Source organism: Musa acuminata, chromosome BXJ3-7 (assembly GCF_036884655.1).
Source record: "Musa acuminata AAA Group cultivar baxijiao chromosome BXJ3-7, Cavendish_Baxijiao_AAA, whole genome shotgun sequence".
Taxonomy (NCBI): Eukaryota; Viridiplantae; Streptophyta; class Magnoliopsida; order Zingiberales; family Musaceae; genus Musa; species Musa acuminata.
The window spans coordinates 42257874-42282816 of record NC_088355.1 but is presented as its reverse complement, the minus strand read 5'-3'; the positions used below and the strand labels follow the sequence as shown (position 1 = coordinate 42282816).

The 24943-nt window shown below is 35.3% G+C and overlaps 3 protein-coding genes and 1 non-coding gene across 11 annotated transcripts; 2 read left to right on the top strand and 2 right to left on the bottom strand.

Annotated features, from left to right (window-relative positions):
- The first annotated feature begins 4467 nt into the window (after positions 1 to 4467).
- LOC135642322 (sucrose-phosphatase 1-like) lies at positions 4468 to 9697 on the top strand. Of its 2 annotated transcripts, none has more exons than XM_065158373.1 (9): positions 4468 to 4654; positions 5552 to 5616; positions 5703 to 6002; positions 6134 to 6235; positions 6358 to 6552; positions 6652 to 6939; positions 7120 to 7306; positions 9207 to 9253; positions 9340 to 9697. In XM_065158373.1, the coding sequence occupies exons 2-9, from the start codon at positions 5557 to 5559 to the stop codon at positions 9430 to 9432; spliced, it is 1272 nt and encodes a 423-aa protein (XP_065014445.1). In that variant the 5' UTR covers positions 4468 to 4654; positions 5552 to 5556; the 3' UTR covers positions 9433 to 9697. The 2 variants fall into 2 exon arrangements, with proteins under 2 accessions (XP_065014445.1, XP_065014446.1); XM_065158374.1 differs by having other exon boundaries at positions 9332 to 9697.
- Positions 9698 to 9990: 293 nt separating this feature from the next.
- Positions 9991 to 10147, top strand: LOC135643879 (U4 spliceosomal RNA). Its single transcript, XR_010498370.1, has one exon. It is a non-coding gene; the product is annotated as a U4 spliceosomal RNA (small nuclear RNA).
- Positions 10148 to 10220: 73 nt separating this feature from the next.
- Positions 10221 to 14558, bottom strand: LOC135642321 (sialyltransferase-like protein 5). Of its 2 annotated transcripts, XM_065158371.1 has the most exons (9): positions 14288 to 14553; positions 14120 to 14196; positions 13399 to 13485; positions 13200 to 13277; positions 13031 to 13122; positions 12742 to 12943; positions 12002 to 12092; positions 10620 to 10678; positions 10225 to 10503 (listed from the first exon to the last, which is right to left on the bottom strand). In XM_065158371.1, the coding sequence occupies exons 1-9, from the start codon at positions 14403 to 14405 to the stop codon at positions 10351 to 10353; spliced, it is 957 nt and encodes a 318-aa protein (XP_065014443.1). In that variant the 5' UTR covers positions 14406 to 14553; the 3' UTR covers positions 10225 to 10350. The 2 variants fall into 2 exon arrangements, with proteins under 2 accessions (XP_065014444.1, XP_065014443.1); XM_065158372.1 differs by lacking the exons at positions 13200 to 13277; positions 13399 to 13485 and having other exon boundaries at positions 10221 to 10503; positions 14288 to 14558.
- A 776-nt stretch (positions 14559 to 15334) lies between these two features.
- On the bottom strand, positions 15335 to 23029 carry LOC135642320 (uncharacterized). 6 transcript variants are annotated; one of them, XM_065158368.1, is made up of 12 exons: positions 22892 to 22964; positions 22713 to 22748; positions 20121 to 20362; positions 19408 to 19535; positions 18682 to 18790; positions 18552 to 18591; positions 18106 to 18195; positions 17904 to 18003; positions 17428 to 17558; positions 16926 to 17028; positions 16115 to 16581; positions 15335 to 15902 (listed from the first exon to the last, which is right to left on the bottom strand). In XM_065158368.1, exons 3-12 carry the CDS (start codon positions 20257 to 20259, stop codon positions 15653 to 15655), a joined length of 1557 nt encoding a protein of 518 aa, XP_065014440.1. In that variant the 5' UTR covers positions 20260 to 20362; positions 22713 to 22748; positions 22892 to 22964; the 3' UTR covers positions 15335 to 15652. The 6 variants fall into 6 exon arrangements, with proteins under 6 accessions (XP_065014440.1, XP_065014437.1, XP_065014436.1 ...); XM_065158365.1 differs by lacking the exon at positions 22713 to 22748 and having other exon boundaries at positions 20121 to 20382; positions 22892 to 23029; XM_065158364.1 differs by lacking the exon at positions 22713 to 22748 and having other exon boundaries at positions 22892 to 23029.
- Between the last annotated feature and the right edge of the window lie 1914 nt (positions 23030 to 24943).

The window sequence follows — 24943 nt, the reverse complement described above, 5'->3', positions numbered from 1 at the left end:
CCATTCTTGTCGCCCCACTATCGTCACTCTTTCTCCCTTTGTGTGTTCTTCTCCTTCGTCTGCTCAAGATTCGGTTCCTTCGTCAATAACACTAAGTTATCGAATCTCGACATCATAAACTCTTCGTTGAGTTAGTAATTGTGCCTCCACTATTGCAACAAGAGCCGTCTCGTCATCATTGACAAGTCTCATCGTAGGCTCTTTGATCATTAAGGTAACATCGAGGGACATAACACTGAGGGGGACAATGAGAAAGTGGATGGAGTTGGGAGAGAGGAAGAAGACATGAGCTTGCGGATGAAAAGGAGAGGAGACGCAAGGGTGGTTGTGATCGCGATGATGAAAAGAAAGAGATCTTACTTATGGAGAAGAAGCAAGGGTCAAGTCACAACGACAAAAGCCACTTATCACATTGGTGACGACATAAGTACTGATTCGATAGAAAACCATTGATGTCGATATCCAATAGAGAGGGAGGAATTATAAAGCGATTGAGGGTGGAGGCAATGGAGCGGAGGTGACAAGGGATAAATGACGGTAAAAACATTTATGAAATTTTAAGAAATAGAAATATTATCTCGGAAACATAAAAATAGAGATACCTTTCGAAAAAAAACCCAAGAAGTTAGATTTATTTAATAAAATTATCCTTCATAATATATACCAATTTTTATTATTTTTTAAAAATAAATATCATAATTCATAATATTATTTATAATTAAATTTTAAAAATTATGTATCTTAATTAAAAAAAAGATACAATATTTTTAAAATTACAAAGAGTGTTACAAGGTTGGGAAAAATGTACACCGTAGCTATATTAGAGAATCTCAAGGGTACACTATCTTATCTTTTGTTTGATATAATGAAAGTAGTAAATATAGATAGAATAGAAGAGACATAATAATGGATCTTTAGGTATCTCAAGCTCATACTTGGACTAGATAGATGGATGACCAAGAAAGTACTTAGGGAGGTGCATTGGCCTATCATCTCACTAAGTGGAGGAATGAATATCATATTTCTCAACTCAGATTATAATTATTTATTTTATTTGTGAAAATAAATTATTATTTATAATCTTTTTTTGACCGTTTAAAATATGAAATTAGCTGTTTTGATTATAAATGTAATGAAGGAAAATATCTAAAAGAATACTATTATACCCTAAATGGTTATAACAAGAGCACATTACCACGATCTAACGGTTGGAAATGATGCATACCACAGCAGTTCGTGCTGATCATGATCTAACGGTCGGGAATGATGGACACCGTAGCTATATTAAGGCCAGTTCTGGAATCAGGAAACATCGAAACCTCCCGCGCGGCTGTCCGTCACGCGGGGCAGCGGCGCACCGCAGTCTCCGTTTCCTCCACCATCATCACCACCTCCCAAATCTAATGCACTAAGATTAAACGATCCCTGTGCATCGACAACGCCAATCAACGGTTCGTTACCAATTTCAACCCCAACGATCTCGCTTTTCCTCGATGTAATGGTTCCATTCAGCTGTCTATAGAGCATCGAGTGCTGCTCGTGTTTGCAAACTTGCACCCGCGAAGAAGTCTCAAAGGGGTTTTCCTCCTCTGTGAGTTAGTTCTCTCTTCCTCCTTGTGGTCTTGAGAAGTGATGATTTCACACCTTTTGTATATTTTTGATAAAAAGATTGCATCTTTCTTGCGTTTAAAGTTGGATCAGTTAAAACTTTAAAATTATATCTAGGAAGCTTTTAAGATTTTTATCTTTTAGATAAATTGATTAGATAGAATTTTAGTCGATTTAAGATTTTTATCTTTTAGATAAGTTGATTATATAGAGTTTTAATTGATTAAAATGAGAGATCTAATAAAATTTTCTTGTTTTAAGCTATTATGCTACATCTATAAATATAAATGGTAGTAGATGTGTAGATCATCCAAAGTCTCAAGTATTCAAGCTATTTTTCTTTTTGAAAAATTAAATATAGTTTTTTTTTAAACTTTTGCCTCGGTTTCTTCTTCTTCTTCTTCTTCTACTTGACTAGATGGGTTAGTAGAACATTATTATTACTATTTCAAAAAGGATTGCACTTCGCATATGATCCTCCCTTTCTTCACACACGATCCATGCTTCTTTTCGTGCATCTCTTGAGGTTCTCTGTATTTTAATATTTCTTATGGTAATATTTGGGTTTTCATGGATTTTCTGGCACTCCCTAATGCTCTTTGGTTATTGAAGTTGTCCTATTCTCAGAAAAGCTTGAATTTTTATGTGATCCACAAAAGTTGTTTGATGCATTTCACCATAAAATGTTACTAAGAACAGATTTTCGAATTGGATACTGTGAATTTCTAAGCTGATTTAATTTTGTATAAACAGTATGCAAAGGTCTACAAGATAGTTTCTGCTGATTATATACTTCTATTTTGAACTATCTTCTTTCTCCCCAAAGGTTTCTTATGGAACTGAAAGCCAAATGTCGTGATATATTTGAACTCAGAACACTAGAATGAACAAGCTTTAGACTTTAGCTCTTTTTGAGGATTGTTAGTAGTTGCGATATGCCCTTGTCACATTGTCAAGAAAATAATTTGGGATTTGTGCATTTTTAGCCAACAGAAGAAGCCCTTAAAGGGTCACTTTTTTTGGCTAGTTCGTAATTGTGTCTTTTTTACTGAATCTTTCATCTTAGTTTCTCTATTATATTTGTTCTTATTGTATTACAATATATCAGAGCTGCTAGACACAAGTTGCTATTGTATTGCAACTTCATATGGTCTTATAATTATAAATACTCATTTACAAAAAGATTAATATTTGATTACTTATAAATTAATCGTAACTATAGTCAAATAGAGTTTTTTTCTCACTATAAAGATAAATAAAATTATTTGTAAGAATTGTAAAGTTATACTTGGCATGAGTCAACATAAGTTGATGGTATTAGATATTTATTGTAAAAAATAAAAAAAAAGATAGTAAAAAAATTTACTTAGACTAGATGATGAAATTTTAAAGATAATAATGTAAATACTTTTACGAATGTGATGAAAAGAGAGATGACTATGAATTTAGATGCGGATGATATTAATATTATTTGGATTATGATGACTAATAAGATTTGGAACTTAACAAAGGAGATTGGTGTAACTAAATCTAAGTTTTTCTAATCAATGGCGTTGTAGTCCATTCATTTCCTTCTTCTCTTGTATCTATGCTTCATTTTGAATCTGAGAGTGGGGCAAAGGTAGGAGACGAGGCGTACATGTAGTTTCTCCTCACAACTTTGACTGCATGCAGTTGCACAGAGAATTGGCAAGGGAGGAGCCTGTGTGGAAATCACTTGTGCTGCTGAAAATGGAAAGTCTAGTGATAAGCCACTGCTGCCCCTACCTAAGAAGGCCAAGAAGATCCTAGTTGCCGGAAGTCATGCTGATAACCGGGGTTAGCGATGTGGTGGGTGGACAATCGAGTGGCAAGGTGGTAGTGGAAATATCACTGGTGGTGTGTCTAAACACCTCTTTCTCCTCTCATTTCATGGATGCCATAGATAGATATTGCTTCTTGGACATTAATTAGGATTCTTGTACTCCTTCATCTTCCTGATTCATCCTCTGGAAACAGCAAGTTCTGCAATCTTTGCTAGCTAAGATCCTTATAAAAGTTTCTTTATGCACTTGATTGTTGTCTATTGTGTTAAAATCTTCATTATGGTACCTCATATTTGACTGCCCCCTCAACATCAGTTGTGCAGGTTTTATGATCATGTTCTTACATCATTCTTTACCTACAAGTTGTGTTTCAAGTGCCTGCAGCTCAAACAGCGAGCTACAGATTTAATAGCCACTAGTACATACATTCAACAACACTGTGAGCAAAGAGTTCATACTAGAGAAGAGAGTTTAGTGAATCCTAGCATATGATCTGAAGCACAACTAAAAGCTAATCTTCCTCTCTACAGGTACCACAATCCTGGATGCCATCAGATCCACAGTTGACCCAGCAACCGATGTCATCTTCTGAAAAGCAATGGCTTCTCTCACGCCATCGTCGTCGTTTGGGGAACCATTCCTGAACCGGGCCCCAGCACAATCAAAGACGGTCTGCGGTGGTCATCATCTCCGGCAGGGCCGTCGACATGTAGAATTTGAGCTCCAGAGAAGACCTCAGCATTGCTGGCTGATGCTTGAAGCAACATTTCTACTATATATTTACAGCAAAGATTTAGTTTGAAGTAATGAAGCCAAATTCACCTCCAATATCAGCAACGTTGCATCGGTTTTACTGTATATATTGACCCACATTTGACTTAATTATTGGATATACGAAGCAAATATATGAAGAATCTTCATATATATATATATATATATATATATATATATATATATATATATATATATAAAGAATGTAGAAGGGGTATAAATGTCAAATTATTTTTGGTATAAAAGAATATGCTATAACGAATAACTTCTGTGCTCTCTGCTCTCTCTCTCTCTCTCATTGTTGGTCGCTCCATAGCTTCATATTGCCGCAGGGGATTTAATTCCCGTCGCTTCTTTCCTTTCCCCTTCGTTCTCCAGTACGATATCCCCAAAATTTCTCTTCACGATTTCCCTTCGTCTTCCTCTCACGGAATAAGGCAATTGATACGACAGATTGCTGCTTTCTGCTGGTAACCGTTCCCAATGCCCTCTTCCTTACAATCTGCTGGCTCCCCTTTTTCGATCTAGTCTTTTCCCTTTGTTTACCTTTTTATGTATTAACCTTCTTTTGTTCCCTTTGCTTGTGTTCCTTTTGAATTATTCTTAGATTTTTTTATTTTTTGGTTGGGTGTTGAGAATGCCATTTTTTGATCCGATTGATATTCTTTTCGGTCTGGCAAGTTTAAAGGAGACATCGTGACATGAGGCATGATGGGAAAATTTGACATATAGCTCTTGATTTCGATGTTTGAACTAAAGGCATGCTGTTTCGATGTTTGCCACCTATTTGCCAATGAGTTTTGTTTAATGGGGGGGTGTTCTGCTTAACGAAATTGCCTTGCATTTTTTGCTGCTTGAGGGATTAGATATACTTCTGTGGTTGCGAATTCTGCTTGCAGTTGTATTTTGATCCCTTTTGTTCATTTCCACGAGGATGGAAATTGAATAGGTACCTGGTTAATATTTTGTATATGTGGCTATCAAGTTCTACTGGATGATAGACTAAATGAGTATCTATGCCATTTTTACGGCTTTTATCTAGCTTGAAATGGATTTTCCAGTGAAAATAGGATTTTCATGCATGTTTACATTTTTTTTTTGTTCTGCAGATGGATTCTATTCATTCGACATTCCATGAATGCTAATTTACTGTTTGTTTCTAGCTTTTGTATGGCATAAAAACCTTCAAGATGTTAACCACAATTTAGAATGCTTCATTGTTCAGCTACTAACACCTTATGAATTTGGCCTTTTCTCTTCTTGCACATATTTTATTTTATTAAAGCAAGACTACATAAATTATAATTAACATTTCACAGCTAGATGCCTAGCCGTTCCATTTGAATTAGCATATCCTTTTACTTCAGGTCAAATGGATCGTCTTGATGGCCACGCCCATCTCATGATTGTCTCTGATCTTGATTATACAATGGTGAGGTTCCTTCAGTTTTCTCTAGGTAGGAGTTCCTCTGCTTTATTGTTTTTATATGTTGTGATGTCAGTTGTCATACACTGCAGGTTGATCATGATGACCAGGAGAATCTTTCGCTGCTTAGATTCAATGCATTATGGGAATCAGACTATCGTCACAATTCATTGGTGGTTTTCTCAACTGGGAGATCACCTATGATGTACAAGCAGCTCAGAAAAGAAAAACCTTTATTGACTCCAGATATAACAATTATGTCTGTGGGTACAGAGATAACCTATGGTGAGTCCATGGTACCCGATGATGGTTGGGAGCAGTATTTGAATCATAAGTGGGATAGAGATGTTGTCCTCGAGGAAACAGCTAAGTTTCCTCAACTATCATTTCAAGTAATCTGATGTTCATCAGCTCTTTGGTCCTTCCTTATAACTTTTTAGCAAGTAACCATTATAAAATTTGGGAAAAAGCTTTCGTGTAAGATTTGTGTATGAGCTCAAATGTTTCCTTGATATGGATGCAGTCATCAACAGAGCAGAGACCACATAAGGTTAGCTTTTTCATACAGAAGGGTTATGCAGAGGAAGTGATGAAATCCCTTTCTGAACTCTTGGTAAATCGTGGGGTGAGAACACTTGAGGCTGAATAATTATATAATACTCTTCTTGCCTAGGAGATATTTGACATAAATCATTTGACGAATTGACTAATTTGTAAATTTCTGTTGGTTCTCCTGTTTGTGGTCAGTTAGATGTGAAAATTATTTATAGCGGTGGCATATGTCTTGATATATTGCCCCTGGGTGCTGGAAAAGGAGAAGCACTTGCATATTTGCACAAGAAGTTTAAGGCAGATGGAAAGCTACCAACCAATACTCTTGTTTGTGGTGACTCTGGAAATGATACCGAGTTGTTCAGTGTCCCAGACGTTTATGGTGTGGTGGTATGTAGCCTGAGATTTCTGTCTGCTCTCTTTTTTTGATGATGGTAATAAATACTTTTCTGCAAAGGTTTATATCATTTGCTGCCTGGCTCTTTTCAGGTAAGCAATGCCCATGAGGAACTACTGAAGTGGTATGCACAGAATTCTAAAGATAACCCTAAGATCATTCATGCGACTGAAAGGTGTGCTGCTGGTATTATTCAGGCTATAGGGCATTTTGGGATAGGCCCTAATATATCCCCCAGGGATGTCGTAAACTCTGGTTTCAAGATCAAGAGTTTCAACCCTGGACATGAAATTGTCATGTTTTACTTGCTGTATGAGAGATGGCGTCGAGCTGAAGTTGAAAACTCTGATTTGACCATACACAATATGATAAGTATCACTGTACGTTAGGGACTAGTTTGCTATTTACAATTTTAGATGGCTTTTATTTCTGTTCATAAAAATAGAAATTAATTGGAATGTTTCTTAATGCTTTTCAAACATCGTTAAATATAAAGAATATACTTTTAATTGATGTTGTCACTAGTTGCCAACTTTTGTCTTCCCAACTTATGATCACAGCATCCAAGCGGAATACTTGTTCATCCCTCTGGAGTTGAGCATTCAATTCTAGAGTGCATAGACACACTTGTGCCATGTTATGGTGATAAACGTGGAAAGCAGTTCAGAGTGTGGGTGGATAGAGTTTCTTCTTCTCAGATCAGTTCAGATTCCTGGCTTGTCAAATTTGATAAGTGGGAATTGTCTGGTAAGATCTTCTACCTTTAGTTTTCATCCATTGCCAAGTTCTTATAATATATTAGTTTTTAAGTCACGTCACATGCTTTGTATAGAATATTTTATAATGGCAACAACCATAAAAGAAACACAAGACTCCCTGAAGACATATCTGAGTGAACTAGAGTCTATATATGTAAGCATGAAGGCTGGAGCTTTTAAGTGTCATCTCATTGGATCAATTAATAAAGAAAGAACAAGAGGTTTGACTAGCATGATTTCTTTAATCAGATAATAGTTTCTGAAGTCTTCTTTTACCTTTTTTTTTTAACTATTTGTTATTTTCCTAGTATCTGTATTCTTTCTCGGGGTGATAGAGATAGGATCAAAGTTTTATACTTTTCTCTATTTGCTTGTACTATTCAGATCCTATAGAGGATTTTGCAGTGAATTATAATATATATAATTGTTTAAACATCGTCTTCCACAGTCCATGTAAATAATTTAATGTTTGACATTGTTTGAGAATACTGGACTGCTCATTTTATAATTTGTTTTTTCCAACCTGTATCATGCAAATATAAGCATTCCTTTTGTATGATGTAAAATCAGAGTACGTGAAGTCATAAACCTTTTATAGCATTTACTTCCTGTCTGACATGTCATAGTCTAATCTTTAATGCTTCTTTGATGTTAAGGTTTCCTAAATGCCCGAATCTGAAGCTTGAGCTAAATGCTCCACTAGATCAATTCCAGATTATGTCATGAGATAGTTTTGCTTTTTTGAACCAAAATATCATTTGAATCATGCCAAATTTTAGATTCACTGTGACTTTTATTTTCTGATTTTAGTAAATATTTTGTTTCTCAACCTCTATATGATTTATTCGTAAACTTTACAATCTGAACATGGCATTAATAATATAATCTTTCCTATTGCTCTCATGTATTATTGTATTTCTGTAGCTTTTCGGATTTTGTTCAATTTGGTGTTTTTTTTTAGACTATCCGTAAGTTGATTTTAGTAACTCTTGTGAACCATAAGCCTTGTTAGATTCAGTAGGTCTGTTATTTCTCTCATCTTAATAATAATTTTTTGTTTCAGTTGGGTTGAGTTTTTTCTTTTTTATACTCCACTTCAGTGCATGTTCTTCTTTGATTTAAGTTATGGCAATTATATGATCTTGCACAAGAAAACAAAAATATATGTTTTTGTTGCTTATAAAAATATAAGTGACATTTGGCCTAGTGGTTCCAGCACAAATTGCTCATGATGACCATAGTGAGGAGTCATCTTCTACAGACACAGGGATACTTATCTGTGATACTTAGTGGTCTTTATATTCCGGATGATAATTTTCTAAATGGAAAGTGGTGATTTGTTGATGCTGCTAGAGTAGAAAAAACATTCTCCAACCTTGGCAACATCTTATATATTGCTTTTTTTTTTTCTTTTTCTCTTCTCCCACTAGTAAGCAATCATTCATCAAGTCCTAGTATGAACATTGCAGAGTACATTTAGATATTAGGTTATTTAACGAAACTTGATCCCTCACATTTGTCAAGGCTAAACATCTAGATCATTGTTCAACAACCCAAAATATTTTGTTCTAATAAGTTGCTCCAGGTTATTCAAGAATGGGTGTTTAAGCTGCCGATTTGGACTAGGAAGAATATATGTGTAAAACTTGGTATGAGATACTTCCAGACATGTAGCAAAGATACATGATGGGGAGGAAGTGTTCATTAGTACTCATTTTCTCTAGATTTTCCCCTTAACACCAATTATTCTGGTTCTGGACCCAATGTCACAGGATAAGTGACATACAAAATCCACAAGGCATTATGACTGCTCTTGGAGTTAATCCTCTCATTTATTCTTTAGATACTCCTTTAACCAATACTGGTCCTGATGTTGAGTGGTATTGCAGACGAAGGGCGGCATTGTTGCCTGACAACGGTTTTGCTGAACTCTAAGGTAACAGACTGCGACAATTCTCTTTCTCGTAAAACTTGGTCTTGCATCTGATGTGCCGAGGGCAACTGATCAACATAGTTTTGCAGCCTGAGACTCCAAAAGGATTTGCTTTGGTGAATGTTCATCAGACTTGGCTGGATGGCTATGCTGCAGGAGATCATACAACATGGATCTTCTAAGGTCCAGTTTGGGTATTTATCAAAAGAGGGATTCTTTTGTCATTTCATGGATGTAAACGCCTTGTCGCAAGGGAATTGATTCCTATGGATCCATTCCAATTAATCAATCATCAGTATAGAGCGAAAACTAGTGATTGAAGTTTGTGCTTGATATGTAGTCAGTGTTGGGGGGTCTATGATACTACCAAGTCTACAATACAAGTATAATTTTATGTTTACTGAAGGAAAAAATAAATGTAACAAGCATGACTTCGTTTTTTCTTTAGTTCTCTTTTCCACACCACCGATCTATGGATGATTTATATAGTTTTATGTTTACTCAAGGATATTATAATGTTACCTATCATCTTGCTTGCGTTCGTGTACTACGACGTCAGTCATCAGCCTGGTCTCAGAGACTAGCATAGACCTGATGTGAAACGAGGAGATCAACTCTCCCATTTCTTAGGCAATCAATACTAATTTGGCGGTGCGTAACTTTAGTCCCACATCGCCAGTATCGACGGCTCGAGGGAGCAGGCGGTCTATAAAAGCAGATGGCTTGGTTACGATAAAATTATCTTTGCGCTTGGGGCAATGTCGCAGCTAGTGAGGTTATAACCGAGGCGCGACAATTGCTGGTTGAAAACTATTTCCAAACCCCCTCGTAGGCCTGGGTTCAGCCCAGCGCTTTCGAGAATTTCTGGAAGGGCTCCCTCTAACCAAGGGTAAAGCCCTGCAATACTTAATTGTCGTAAGCTTTAATTTTAATTCATTTATAAAGCAAGATAAATAAAGATCAGCTCTGGATTATAAGAAGCCTAGTAGGACTATGATAGACATAATATATAACATGGTTGGTTGTCTATTGCCTTTCTTCAATTTTTTAGTTGATTTGCATTGTATGTTGTTTTAGGTCGAAAATGACTCAGAACATACTTACCATTCTGTATAACCAGGATCTACTGTAAATCCATATATGTCAACTGTGTCACACATGGAGAGTGCTAATTCTATAGACTTCATTCCGGTTCCCTTAGCACCCCTTCTTAGAACTATACCTTGGAAAAGGTAAACAGGATTAGGAAGTTCCTGCATTTAAAATGATATGACTCATTAGATTCTGCTATAAAAAAATATGATGCACAAATAAAATTTCTAAAGATATGCAACATAGTGCACAAAAACAACTAATGGTAAAGCATCACCTTAATCGCTGCATTGAAATCTCTGTGTATTACACTCTTGATTATAAGCACCTCATCAGCTGCAATTTTCAGACAGTCTTTTAAGTGTGATAATAATTGCTAGAGAAGAACAAAATCAAGTTAATTAAGGAGAATAATAATGACTACTCAGGATTGGTTGATCATGTGAAATGGAAAAAAAAAGATACCCATAAACACATGATGAGAGAACAGAAACAATACATCAAGGCTAACTGCTTATAACATTTATATGCCTTGTGCATACTCCATCAACAGCAAAGAAAAATCTTCTAATAGTGTATCTATAAGAACTTTATTTTCAAATCAAGATAAGAATCTATAAACTGAGAGGTGTGCGTGCCAATTGTACAGGAAACAAAAATATCTTAATATATTACAATATATGGTGATTGTATCTTAGTGACAAAATTCTCACAAAATATAAACTATTCACAATTTGACCACACGTTTTATTTTATCTAATGATTCCCTGAACAATTCTCCATAGCATAATTGGTTAAACTGATAATGATTTGTTCTCACATCAATCAGGAATCTTTGAGAAGTTCATCCTCCGTTTTTAAATTTTAGTTTTAAACTCATGCCTGTTCTTGACTAATGAACTTTGTCTATGGACTGTAGAAAACCATATTAATAATTATTTCCTTAGATTATATCTAATTTTGACCATGTACTTGACCCCCATAGAGTCTATTTATCTCTTATTTATCAACACATTCTTTTTCAGGAAGTTGATAATGTACCAAATGCATATCATGTGACAAAAAATCACTATATATAGTATGGACTGAATTTCTTCTGTGACAACTGTTCTTTAGCCCTGAAGAAGGGGGTCAACAGTAAAGAAGACAACTCTTTTCTTGTTATTAAATTGTCATATCATCAAAGAAATGTATTCATATAAGTTCTTTAGAAAATGTGTCTACTTTGTCTTAGCTTAAAAGTTTAGACCCACATATATTGTGATCATAAAGTGCAGTAATGCCACCTTAAATTACTTGCAAATGCCCTAAGATTTTGCAAAATTCACCAAGAATTGAGAGTTCCATGAAGAAAATGATCAGAATGATTAAGTTTGACCTTATGTCTAGAGCATGTATAGGCCCTTATATCCCTACACTGCAGACAGTCAGACATTGCCTATACAAATAATCACGGAGTTCAACTTGGGCATCTAGAACCAAAAAACAAAAAAATCTTAGCATTTGATTTTCATGGGGCACCAATCTTAACACTCTTGCAAAAAACATCATTTGTTTTGAACGTGTCAAGGCTCTATAAACAAGAACCACTAGCAGCATTAACAATGTTAGTATTGTCTGAAATTACAGAAATATCTACATATAAAGCCAGAATCTTACAGGATCCATTGAGAATAGCAGCCATGTTACGAGCAGCACCTCTTACAACTAGGCGAAAATCCCTTTTTAGTCCGACATGTTTAGCATATTTCTGTAGGACAAATCAAGATCAGTTGATAATTACAGAATGTTGATCCAAAATATTCACAAGCTTCTGTTTTCTGAAAGTCAGTAAAGGGCTAAAATTGGGCATATTAAGTCAGATGAATCTTCCTAAGAGGCTGATGAATACATCAGATGTGATACCGACAAGGTGAACAGGCTTGTTAAGAAAAGCTTGTTAAAGAATGATGCAGTTTAGCTAATAATAATTGGGTCATGCAGATCTAATTTAATCATATAGCAAGGTAGCTTAGGTATCAATAGAAAAGCATCTTCAGGTTTACCATATGATTTCTTTAGCAACAAGAAACACTAAGAAACAAAGCATCGACTTGGTAACAAGGAAGAAACATCTACTTAACATAATTAGATTGGACAACTATATGTATGAGTCTGCAGGCATGACCACGGCTTAAAATATCAAGTGCTGTTAGGTCTTTAAAGAAGCTATTGCTTGAACAAACCATAATTCAAGTGTCAGAACAAGAGCTTCAAGTGACCTTTTTTTCCTTGAAAATCTATAAGGAAATATAGAAACTCAGAAAGATGAAGATAAAATTGCTGATGCTGTGGCTCAAACATATATAGATAATTACAATCATGCACATACATCAAACAAAAAATAATCAACCCACTACCTCATTAACAGGAGCCTCATTATCTCGAAACACTGCAACATGTCCATCAATCTCCTCTCCAAATTCTGTCTTCAAGAGATCCCCAGAGTTCCCGACAACCGCACATGTCTTAAACTGGCGGGGGTGGAAGGGGGGCTTTGCAGGTAATATTAAGTTAAGATGTTCCTCACAAAGAGAACGATTATAGCATTTATCTGCACCCCTACAAACAAGACAATATAGAGAAGCTCCTGTTGAGTCATTTTCAGATTTAAATCACAAAAAAAACACTGCACATATGGTAACTTACAACTGAGCAATTCTTTTTGCAGCATACTCTAACCATCCATCAGGCCGTACATCTAAGTATTCCCTTGTCAAGACTGTAGTCATATTACGATACTGGAAAATTTTGGGGTTCCAAACTTTTAGTACATAATATAGCAAACAAATCAATGTTTTACCAAAAGGAATCTAACCTGTTCCCACAGAAGAATAGCTTCACAAACATCATATTTGTATTCTAATGGCTCAAAAATTTTAAACTGTGCATTATACTGCAATTAGAAAAACATGGGTTTTAACATCCGAGGAAGGAACATTTTGCAAGAAATTCTCATACAAGTGAGAGAAAATGAATTATTCAAATTCTGGAAAAAGTAGAGAGCAGAGGTTGACCCAGGTACTGTTTGTGCCTTCAGGAAATTTAAGCACCAATTTACAGTGATCAATAATATCTGCAGTAAGGCCAAGTCCTCTGCTTGCCTAGAGAAAGTTTCAAGGTCAGACTTAAAGAAAAGAAGGCTAATTTAGTTACTTAATGTGAAATAATAACAGATTCTAATTGTATAATTGAATGTAAAGGAGGGCAAAGGTGTCACCATGCAGATGACCAACACAAGCAAACTAAATTATCAATTCAACAATCAGTTTGATGATGCTATGTGGCAGAAAACATTGCATTTTGCAATAATCAGACTTTTCCATTCTTACACAGCCATATCCAATTCTCACCAAATTACGCAAGGGCTAATCTCCTTTGAGTCGAGTCACTGGACAGAAAGCAAGAGATGTATGGTTCCCATCATGGTTTACATGCATCAGTTTTACACTTAAACCAAGCAAATGCAATAATCAGATCCTGCTCAAAGACGTAAACACTATACTGAAATCCACAAAAAATTGCAAACAAAAGCTTAAGAGAACAACAATGTCATTCTTTTTTTCTTCAATTAAAACCGATGTTTTCCCAAACAAAGCACCCATTTCCCAAAACCTGAGAATTTCATCTTATTCTAAACCACCTGACAACATTGATGCAATTGGACGGAAGTATAGGCGATCTTTGTCAAATCCACCATCAAAGACACACAAGGAGAAGAGATCAAGAATCACGTACCACGCACTGCTGGAGGCGGGTCTGCAAATCCGACAGGACCCGGATCTCCTCTCTGCCGACAAGCGATCTCCGGCTTCCTGGAAACCAAGAAAGAGGGAAGAGATCAATAACCAGAAGGGATCAAGGAGTCAGAGTTCCACTTTACTTCTTCTCGATGCAGCGGCTGACCGGTGAAGAAAGAGGACTGAATCGAGACGACGAGGGCGGAGAAGACGAGGGAGGCGCCAAGGAGGAGGACCACGACGGCGGGCCGCCGGCTCGGGGCGGAGCCCTTCGCGGTTCTCATCTCTCGACGACGGCAGGATCGGATCGGACGAAACCCACCGCTATGCAATTGCAGAGCTTGCGAGTGAGGGAGTCGGTCCAGTGCTGGAGGGCAATCACTTGGAGGGTTTCATGTACGATATAAAAAGAACATGTTTTCTATTACAAACTTTATCATGACATGAACACAACTCTCCATATGTATGATCATCCATGTACGCATATGTGATTTAATTACATTCAAATATCCAAATTAATCACTTATAACTATGATTAATATTTTTTGTTTATAACATTAGTTAAAATTACGATTAATATTTTTTGTTTATAACATTAGTTAAAATTACGATTAATATTTAATTTTACAAGATTAGCTACAAATCTATAATTTTAAACTTACTTGTAGATAAATAAATAATAAAAATCACAAACAATAAAACATATATATATATCTATATATTGTCGTTGTGCATTTGTAAATATATTATTTTCAAACTTTGCTAGAATACATATAATATTTTTTTTGGAATTTTTTTTCAGATGCCCCATTTTTAGTTTTTATGTCTCAATTTTTCTTTAATACTTTATATATCTTTTGTCAATTATATATCTTTAATACTATATATTAGAGGACACCAAAGGACATGTAGCATATTAGAGGAAATGAGGGCACCTAATGGGAAAACTAAAAATGAGAATATCATCCATATATATATATATATATATATATATATATATATATATATATATATATATATATTCTGTATATTGAATATGCAGGAACCCTCTTGAGGCAAAAAAAAAAATCCTTAATATTAACAAAAGAATTTTAAGATAAAAAAAAGAAAAATTAGATAAGACTTCAAACCTTTTAAAAGAAATATCAGCAATGATCAAACCAAATATTATGTTTAACCAGTGAACAACTAAAACTCCATGACATAGGGATGCTATCATAAACTCTCATTTCATTCTTAGAAACACAGAATAAGCAATTTTGAAGCATTATAAATAAGTTTGCAGCTTTCATTAGCATCATATATCTACTACTGATACATTCGCATTTGTGAAAATAGACATTACCATCTTCGGGGCTCTCGGTGAGCCATGTAACAACAGAGCACAGTATCTTCTTTCATGTGCAAAATGGATCTGAAGTTATTCTCTGGAATTTTTCTTAACATTCATTGTGTTCTCTTTACCCCAAATGTGTCACGTGTATCAAAGAGCAAGAGCAACTCCACTAAAATTATATTGTTGAAGTATTCATTAGCGAATCGAGCAACAAAACCACTTATTCCTAGAGTGCTTTGACTTGCCACTTTTAAGGCTTTTGTCATGAAAACCATTGGCTTTGAGGGTCTCTTCATCGCAGACCTTGTTCATGCTCTCTAACAATGGAGGCTTTGTCATACTAATAGCACTTTGTGTCGGCTTAATATGGGAAGAACTTGAATCAGCTGTCTCTGGGCCCAAAACTGTGAGCTTATTTCCGAATGCAGATGTCTTTGTGTTATCACTGCAAGGAGTACACCACAGGTAAATATGATCTTATGTTTTGTCTGACTAATATAGCAGATTTAGATTAAAATTTGAAACTTGGAGGCCCCTCTAATACAGAGCTCTACCAACCCCAAATAGTTGGAATATTATGCCTTCTTATCGTTGTAAGGCCCTCTAATTGAAAGCCCATAAATTACACAAAGCAAAAATTGTTTCAAACAGAAATACCTGGAATTTCTAGTGGATGATTTGGTCTCAGAAGCCTCTAGAGCTGCTTCATAAGTGGGCAACCCTTCATCAACTGACAAGCAGTCCAATTGGTTGTTCGGTGAACCTTTCTTACGAAGTATAGAAATGGCATTGTCCAAGATGCCCAGAGCAACTTCCACCTCTGGGCTGATATAAACTCTTTTTGTGATGAGATCTTGCTGTTTAGTACTTGAGAGTGTGCTGTGTTCTGTCTCCTCTTCCACAATTTCACTGACATATCTGCTGTCTATAATTGATTGAACTTCAGTTGCAGTTTCACCGATGTGTTCCTTGGGGAGAGTACCTTCATATTTTTCCTCATCCAAGCCAACTACATCAGTTTTGGTCTTGTGTTTGGTATTCATTCCTTCACGAATTCTAGCATACATAGGCCCTTCTAAAGCTTGTCGGTAATCCTGGTCAGTGGTTGCCACTGTACCAACTGCCTGCAAGGCACCAATGCTTGTATTAGTTGAAGCAAGGACCTTATACAAAGAATGAGTAGCGAAGTATGACTACAAGATCAAAGTGTTAATTACACCTTATCTTGGCTAAAAGGCAAGAACTGGAAATTTGAACACAGATAAAATTCCAAAGATTGTACACAAATTATTAAGGTGTGCCAATCTTTTTTTGGTGGGCCACAACAATCTATTCTTTGATTATGTTAAGCTAAAAGTAATCCTACCTTCCATGTTTGACTGATAAGATATATAACCACTAAACCATGATGCATTCAATTACACATGGAAACCCATATGTGCAGTGCATAGTAAAAAGAAGGTATTACTTTTTGATATAGCTTATGCCCATTGCCGATTAGCTGCCTTGAAATGAAATTGATAAGGGATGGAGGCACGAAATCCAGCTTGATATCCATATTTGTTATTGCCCTGAAGATTACAAGATCCATCAGACAAGAAATGAATACTGATGAAGAGTTCACAAAGTTTAACGAGTACACAGTGTAAACATTGTATAATGTATATATTAGCATTAAAATTAAAAAATTATATGTGTCAGCTAATTTAATTGGTAAAGATATTGACTCTTGATGGCGAAGGTCCTGGGATCGAATATTATCTTTATTACTTACAGTTTGCACACAAAGTAAATAGTCATTAATAGTTTAATACTACACAATGCAGTTGTAATTGTCCAATAAGTGAGACAAAAAGATATGTAAAGAAAAATTCTCATTATACACAGAATTTATTTTAGCATTTCCTATTCATCAAATGGTTCTCTGATAATTCTAAGAATAATAAGATGTCTGATCCTGTTAGAAGTACCTGAAATAACATCTGCTATGATCAACTTTTTGCAAGACAAAACCACCGACCAAATCTATACGGATAGCTTTGGGAACTTCATTCCTGTTGAAGTCGTCAGTGCTAACCTCTATCTTCTCTGAGTCTGAAATCTACAGGAAAATGCAACATACCCATCAATTTTTGTTTTTTACAATCTCTGTCCAACACCCATGAGAAAATGTTCAGACAAAGTATGTTATTTCCTAGTTCCAGCTTGTTTTCAAATGATTACTAATTGGTTTATTCAGTAACAAATTCAGGAAATATGTACTCTTATAAATCTCCATGTTTATGTATTTGCTGCATCAAATGTAGGTGATCCCCTAAAGTCCATATAAGAGAACCTTGATATAATATGTAGACATATTGTTGAAAAAGGTACAAACAACAGTTCTATGGTTTTGCATGAATTATATGATCGATCAATTTCATAAGGGACAAAGGTCTGTCTTTACCGTGTTAATAAGTACAAGGATGAGATCCTCGTTTAGATATTCGATCTCAAAGTAATGTAGAAGTGCCTCCCTATCTGAAACTGGCCAAGGAACTTTCACCCTTTCTTCCAAACAGTGAAAGAATAAAGATAAGTACAAGAAGATACAGAAAGGAAAAATAAGGTAGATATCCAAAATCATTTGTTATAGAATAACAACTAACCTTACTAAAGAGATCTCTTCACCTGTTTGAACTTTCTGCAAGCAGGTGGACATAATAATCTTAAAAGTTGGCAGGTTGTATTGAGGCCACCTGGGACGAGAGCACAAAATAGGAGAAATGGCATCAAGTCCAGCAAACCATGCAAATTGAAGTGACATGGACATGTCCTTCCATAGCACCACTTTCATCACAGAAACGTACAATAACCAAAGCCATGCTGAGTGTCAGCATCCCAGTGTGTGCAGAATGCAAGAATGTATTATTATGGTGGTCTCCCAGCACAAGCCAGGAATTGACATTCAGAACTATGATCTTGCACATACTAAGAATAAAAGGAACTCACTCCTGAAGCTAAAGTCATCACAAGTGAATAGAAGAAGCATAAAACATCCTACATAATGCAGAACACATATTTGCTTACTATAACATCTAGCCCATGCACTCACCATTTACTATAGAGGGTTGTCTCCCATGAAACACATAAACCTGAAAGAAACAAATTTTTGGTAAGAAATTATTGCACTATCAACATGCTGGAGCAGAAGTGTCCCAAATATTAACAAATATTAAACTTACAGACATCAATAGGTCCATCAGCATATCCCTCGGCAAGTAGAGTATGAAATGGAGTTCCATGGGGGCCTTCCCGATACATGACCCGGAGCTGGTCTGTGTCTTGTTTTACCTGGAAAGCAACAATAATGATACTTATTGTCAAAAGCATTTGTCAAAAGCATGAAAACACCACAATAACTTAAAATTCATGCTAAAACTAGTGTACAACAGCTAAGGAGATAGGATAAAGCAGTGACTTGAAAACATGAAAGCTCATCCTCAAAATTCCTTAAAATTCATATAATGATTCAATCATAGATTTTGCAACAGATTCATAGCATATTTTGTTTCTATCCAAATGAAAAACGACATTGGTTTTTTATCATTAACATTTGAGTAGAATTAAGGTCTAGGAACCCAAGTCCACAAACATGTTTCTAGTCAAACAATAAGAACTTAATAACTGTTACTCCACAAAATAGTACCAAACAACACATTCAACATCCAATATTGATAACACGAGTCACGTCCATGCCACATCCAAGCCAATAGGATTATATAATAGTTAAAAAAGAATAATTGTAGAATATTTCAGAATTCTCGGACAACATCAAGATGAATAAACAGGAAGAGATCTGGCATACAAGAAGGATTTTGAACCTTGAAAGTGAAATTTGAATATCTAATGACATACAGAAATTCAGTACAAGCACATCCAAAAAAAGAAACTAAAGAAAGATTAGATACCTTCCAATCATTATGTGATGTCCCATGTGCTTTAGCCTTCCTTTCATCTTCAGAGGCACTCCGTAGCATCTCAACAAAATTAGAAACTTCCATTGTACGCTTTTCTATAATTTGTTCGATGTTTCCTGCTAATGAAAAAAAAACACATATTTGTAACAAACAATCTTGCAGCTTTACATGCACAGAGGAAAGCTAACACATCAGCTAATATCATGAAGTAGTAGCCCATTTAAAGATACATCAACTTGGCGAAAAACAATAAAATCTGAAAGCATATAATCGAAATGTATTTACAAAGACTTGAATCTAACTCTAAATGATATCTGTTGAGGCTTCCAGTTAAAAAGTTATAAGCCAGCGAGAGTGACTTTAATCTGGACAAAGTCTGGAATAAAATATGCATAATATGCACTCTTAGATGACATCTGCAAACTCCAGGTAGAAAAGATAAAAGCAAATTATGAGTTCTGCATTTAGATCTACAAATATTAAGCAACATACATATTGACAAAGGATTATCTATAAACCAGCAGTACAACCACGATAGTTTCCTTTAAATTTGCAAATGGAAGGGACTGTAAACTAAGGAACTATGCATGAGCAACCCAAACCAACATATGATCATTCTACAAGGAGATAAATGACATACTCATGCTACAATTTTAGCAATAAGAATAGTCAGCATCTATTGTTGCGTCAAATAATTAATCAACCTTCAAAGTGGGATGAGGATGACTGCAGAAGTTGATTCTTGACGAGCGACTTGATATACTCTTCATTTGCAAGGTCAGGCAAAGCTAGAGTTTCGTCCAGCCTCTCTCTCTGCTCCAAAATCTTCCTTTTCTTCTCCATTTTGCACTTGAAGAGTTATTAAATAAGTCTTTTTATTTCTCCTTTAACGTGGGTACCATATAACTTTTATCTTCAATGAATTGTATTTCAGTGTATACAAAACCTTGCAATGGAAAACTTGGTCTGTCAAATACATATAATAGATCATTAAAATAAAAGTAAAGCAGCAACCATGATAATAGGAACAAAAACTGTGTCATTATAATATGACTAAATATAAAAATTGCAAAACCACAGTAAATTCTTGTAATTTATGCTTCCACAAATAATAAGGTGAGCCTTGATAAGAAAAGTCATCTATCAGGATGGTATATAGCTCTAGGTCGTTGTTTTGCTTACTAGAAACAACAAGTTTGTAAACTTAAAGCTTGCACTGTCTGTGCCCTGATTTGCTCAAGATCACAAGCTAATTGATGTTGTCCCTAATAGCTTATCTTTCCCAAGAAGAGTACACCTTAACTTTCTCACTTGAAAAGGAAAAGCAATATAGTTTATCTCAAATGCATATGTTCCAAAATTGGCTGATGGAAGGTGGTAATAGACATAAGTGGTATAGAAAAGACAGCTGCCAAAATGAACCAACAAAAGTACCTGCCTGGACATGTCAGAGTCAAATGAGAACAATATTCTTATTGTTCCTCCTGAGAACATTTTCTATATGTGTATGCACCTCCAGGAAAAGGCAACCATAAAAAACAAATATCAACGAAGTAGATTCTACACAAATATACTAGCAAACTGGAGCTTGTATTAGTTAATAGAATGACAAGTTTATATCATTCTTGGAATTCTTTGAAACCACTTGATATGTTTTTATGGTTGTCCTGAGGTAATTTACAATCAACTACTTTGTTTACTGATCAAAAATACTAATCAGAGACAAAAGAAATCCATGAAATAACATTACAAATATAGTATCTGTTAAAGCAAGCTAGAATTCTCATGAGTAGAAAATACATGGAAACAACAAGTAAATGCAATTGTTTGTCCAAATAGAATCTAATTCTTGTTAGCAAAATGCTCTATTGAATGACCTTGTCCTGTTGAAGGAATAATGTAGGAGCATCGAGACCTGCCAGCTGCTTAAAGCTGGAATCTAATGGAAGTTAGAACAACAACTACATCTAGATAGTACTGGCTCCTTTCTCATGCATTATGACTAAGCGGAGCAGAAGTTTTAGTTCAGGTGATGCCAAATTAGGAAGCAGCATCAACACCATCTGTGAATAAACAAGTCCATGGTGGCTAAAAAAAATTTTTGTTTCCTCCTTTTCCAAGGGGAAAAAACTTTGATGTCATCTTTTATTTTTCATCCATTTGAACTAGAAAAAAGAATATATTATTGACTTTATGCTTCCCCCTTCAAGCAACAAATGCAGGAAAAAAGTCAAAGTAACTATTCTAGATCTTTAGTTTCTACAAATTATTTTCACCAGGCAAAGCAGAGGGTTTTTGTCCAATTTCATCAATTAAGATAAGAATTGTAAACCCTTTAAGATAATTCTACAAACACTAAGAAAAGACCTACAAAAAAAAGGTTCTCTATAGTGGAATTGCCTCCCCCAAGCCTATAGAAACTCAAAGACATGACACAGTAGATTTCAGAAAAGTTGCCAATACAAATACATGAGCAATGTTACTTCTTCCAAGAGAAGCTATATTTACAATTTCACACCTGATTGTATCTAAAAACAAGGATTAATCGACTCAAACCTCACCATGAACATAGAAAACTATAAACTCTAATCCTAGAAGGCATTCCAAATACAACCACGCTTTTCCTGAATACCTTCACTAAGCTTGACCCAAGATCTTGACATCTCAACAAAAAAAATTACCCACAAAGACTCTTTTAGATCATCAATCCCCCTTGTTACACCGAAAACTAACAAAAACCTTTCGTGGTGTCAAAATATAAATATCTAGCAACTAGTGAACAGTCAACCGTTCCCATCACATAAACATGCAAACCCTCTGACGACTCTCACCATGTCAATCGAATTAACGCACAGACTTCATGGATCAACGACAAAAATCAATTTCAAAGAAATTTACAACTTTTTTCTTGAAAAAAGATGTGAAGTTTTCAGCTAAATACTTCATAAGTCAACGGAAAACAGAAGTTCTAATAAAAGAAGAGAAGAAGAAAATTTTAGCCCAGATTTGTTCCTTTCTGACTCGAAAAAGGAACATACAGGTGGAAGAACTCCCCAGATAATTCAGTATCTGTCACAAATGCCCCATACAATCGAATCCAAACGCCACCGCATAACCTTTTCCGTTGACTATATATAACAAGAACTGCCGACAAAAACTAAACTAAGGACCTAGATCCAAAGCTTCAAGCTTGAACTCAAATCCAGCGACGAGAACTAATCTTAAAGCTGGAACTGACTCTCCGTGATGAGTTAAAACAGTCCAAAGAAACACCGAATCGACGGAATTACACATACCAAGGGATCTCGGGCAATAGTTGCGGATTTCGACGACTACATCCAACAAAACGCGGTGCAGAATCGAACAAGAAATCGGAAAGGGGGGGGGGGAGCACACAAAGAAGAGTCGGTGATTAAATTACGATGATGACCATGATCACAGAACACGAAAGGAAGGGCGAACTAGATCATCTCACCGATTACTGCTTGCGATCTTGGTAATTGGATTCAAGACGTGGATTGGAAAAAGAGAGGGTGGGAAGAATGCCGAATCGCATACAGTTGAGGCACGGCTGCATCGAGCTGTTCGGTGGTTGGGAGGTAATAACGCACTCGTCAAGGGGTATTCTACACAATGGCCTTTCTAAAACTATATATATATATACACACGTATATATATACAAACATATATATATATACATATATATATATATCATCCTATTTATTCATTTTAATTAAAGTCTAAATTTTATGTAAATATATACTTCTAAAATAAATCTAAAAATTAGAAATATATCATTGCAATTAATCTCCAGTAACCAATTATCATTTGATCTATGGTTATTTTTAATTATAAACAATAATTTCTTATATGATTATGAGAATAGTAAATATATTTCAGTTACTTTTATATTATTTTTTTTTTTTCAACTCAAATTAAATATTAGCAGCCCCAGCTAAGCATAATTGACCGAAGATATCAATAATTTGGATGGATAAATAAATATGCTATTTTTAAACTTTGAAAGGGTAGTTTACCTCAAATTTGAATATCAATAAAGTGTATAAAATAAGATATAGTGTACAAATTCGAAATTCCATTTGATTTCCAAATAATTATCAAGTTTAGATTTTTTTTTTTTTAAATCTTGGCTGGATTCGACCTGATTGGAATAGCATAAAAATGACATTATATGCAATGATATAGTTGATAGGTGTGGTGGATGAATCACAATCACACGATAGATTTGCATAAGACATTAATTATTGATTAATATTTTTGTTGAATGCTCTTTTTTTATGATCATTTAATATTATCCCCATTCTAAGATGGATGGATGTGTTGTTTTATTTTTCTCATAATCCTTTTTTTTTTCTTTTCTTTTGTTAGGAATGGATGTCCTACGAATAATTATCAATTGATTTTGATATGACGAATAATCAATTTTTATTGGTTTGGTTGTTCGACAACTATCATAATAGATTTCACATCGAAAGATCGGTGCCATTAGTTTCAATGTAGTTGGGCGTTCAACAACCATCATAATAATACTCATTATTCATTAAACGTCCTTCCTACGTTCGTGGACATGGCTTCTTTAAAGACACCTGTGGATGTCATTTTAGGATCTAAATGATGCAGTAAATTGGAAATTTGAATGAACAAAACATCATCGGTCGACTCAAAACCTGTGGCAGATAAAGTACGCTTACATATTTAGGATAAAGCAATTGCTATGTCTTGTTAAATGGAAAATAGAACCAAATTGTTGATCCTAACACTATGATACTTTCTTAGTTTTTTGCGAGGATATGTATGATATCATCATGATTCGATCCGATAAAATAAAGTGATTCAGTAACCTATTGAGTTTGGACATATCCTTGTAAGTTTATTCAAGTCATTTTCTATTTCTCAAGTTAGTCATTTATTGATAGAAACTTGTGTATAATACTTGCCATGGAAAAGACACTCTATCACAAGAAGTATACCGAGCAGATATCAGAACCAACAAAAGTTGTACTGGAACTCTTGAACACCAAGTTTAAAGCTGGAGGTGGGAGATGAAAGATCATGGGTTTTGTTGATGCAAAAGGTAGCAATTTGCTAAAGACCTCTTTGTCTAATGCTCTTTTCTTTGGTGAGAGAACATATTTTGTGTGTTTCTTGCTACGTACTCTCATGCATACTGTGGTTTCATTCACTGTTCCAGGCTTTTGATTTATGGGTCTCCACCTTTGCTTCTGAAGAATAATAAAACCTGTCATGATCAAAAACAGCTTTATCCATTTAATTACAGTTCCATGCATCCCACAGCATTGGTCGTGAACTCAACAAAACTGAGGTGATGATTGATCAGACTACATGCACCGAAAGAAGAGGAGGAGAGAGGAAGGAAGGGTTTCAGCAATAGACAACCATAGTGCAGGAAAAGAAGAGAGAAGGGGGAATAAGGGGAAAAGGAAGAAGACGGCCAGGTGCTGCTTTCGACGAGGCTTTGGATATCTTCTCCTTTTTCTCGGCTGTC

Coding starts and splice junctions, on each gene's coding strand:
- LOC135642322 (XM_065158373.1), top strand. CDS start 5,557: ATGGATCGTCTTGATGGCCACGCCCATCTCATGATTGTCTCTGATCTT. Junction 6,003..6,133: donor TTCCTCAACTATCATTTCAA/GTAATCTGATGT, acceptor ATATGGATGCAG/TCATCAACAGAGCAGAGACC. Junction 7,307..9,206: donor TGATAAGTGGGAATTGTCTG/GTAAGATCTTCT, acceptor GTGGTATTGCAG/ACGAAGGGCGGCATTGTTGC.
- LOC135642321 (XM_065158371.1), bottom strand. CDS start 14,405: ATGAGAACCGCGAAGGGCTCCGCCCCGAGCCGGCGGCCCGCCGTCGTG. Junction 14,197..14,287: donor TCAGTCCTCTTTCTTCACCG/GTCAGCCGCTGC, acceptor CTTGGTTTCCAG/GAAGCCGGAGATCGCTTGTC. Junction 10,679..12,001: donor TGCTATTCTCAATGGATCCT/GTAAGATTCTGG, acceptor TGAAAATTGCAG/CTGATGAGGTGCTTATAATC.
- LOC135642320 (XM_065158365.1), bottom strand. CDS start 20,259: ATGGAGAAGAAAAGGAAGATTTTGGAGCAGAGAGAGAGGCTGGACGAA. Junction 17,029..17,427: donor CATAGCAGATGTTATTTCAG/GTACTTCTAACA, acceptor TGTAATCTTCAG/GGCAATAACAAATATGGATA. Junction 16,582..16,925: donor GGCATAAGCTATATCAAAAA/GTAATACCTTCT, acceptor GGTGCCTTGCAG/GCAGTTGGTACAGTGGCAAC.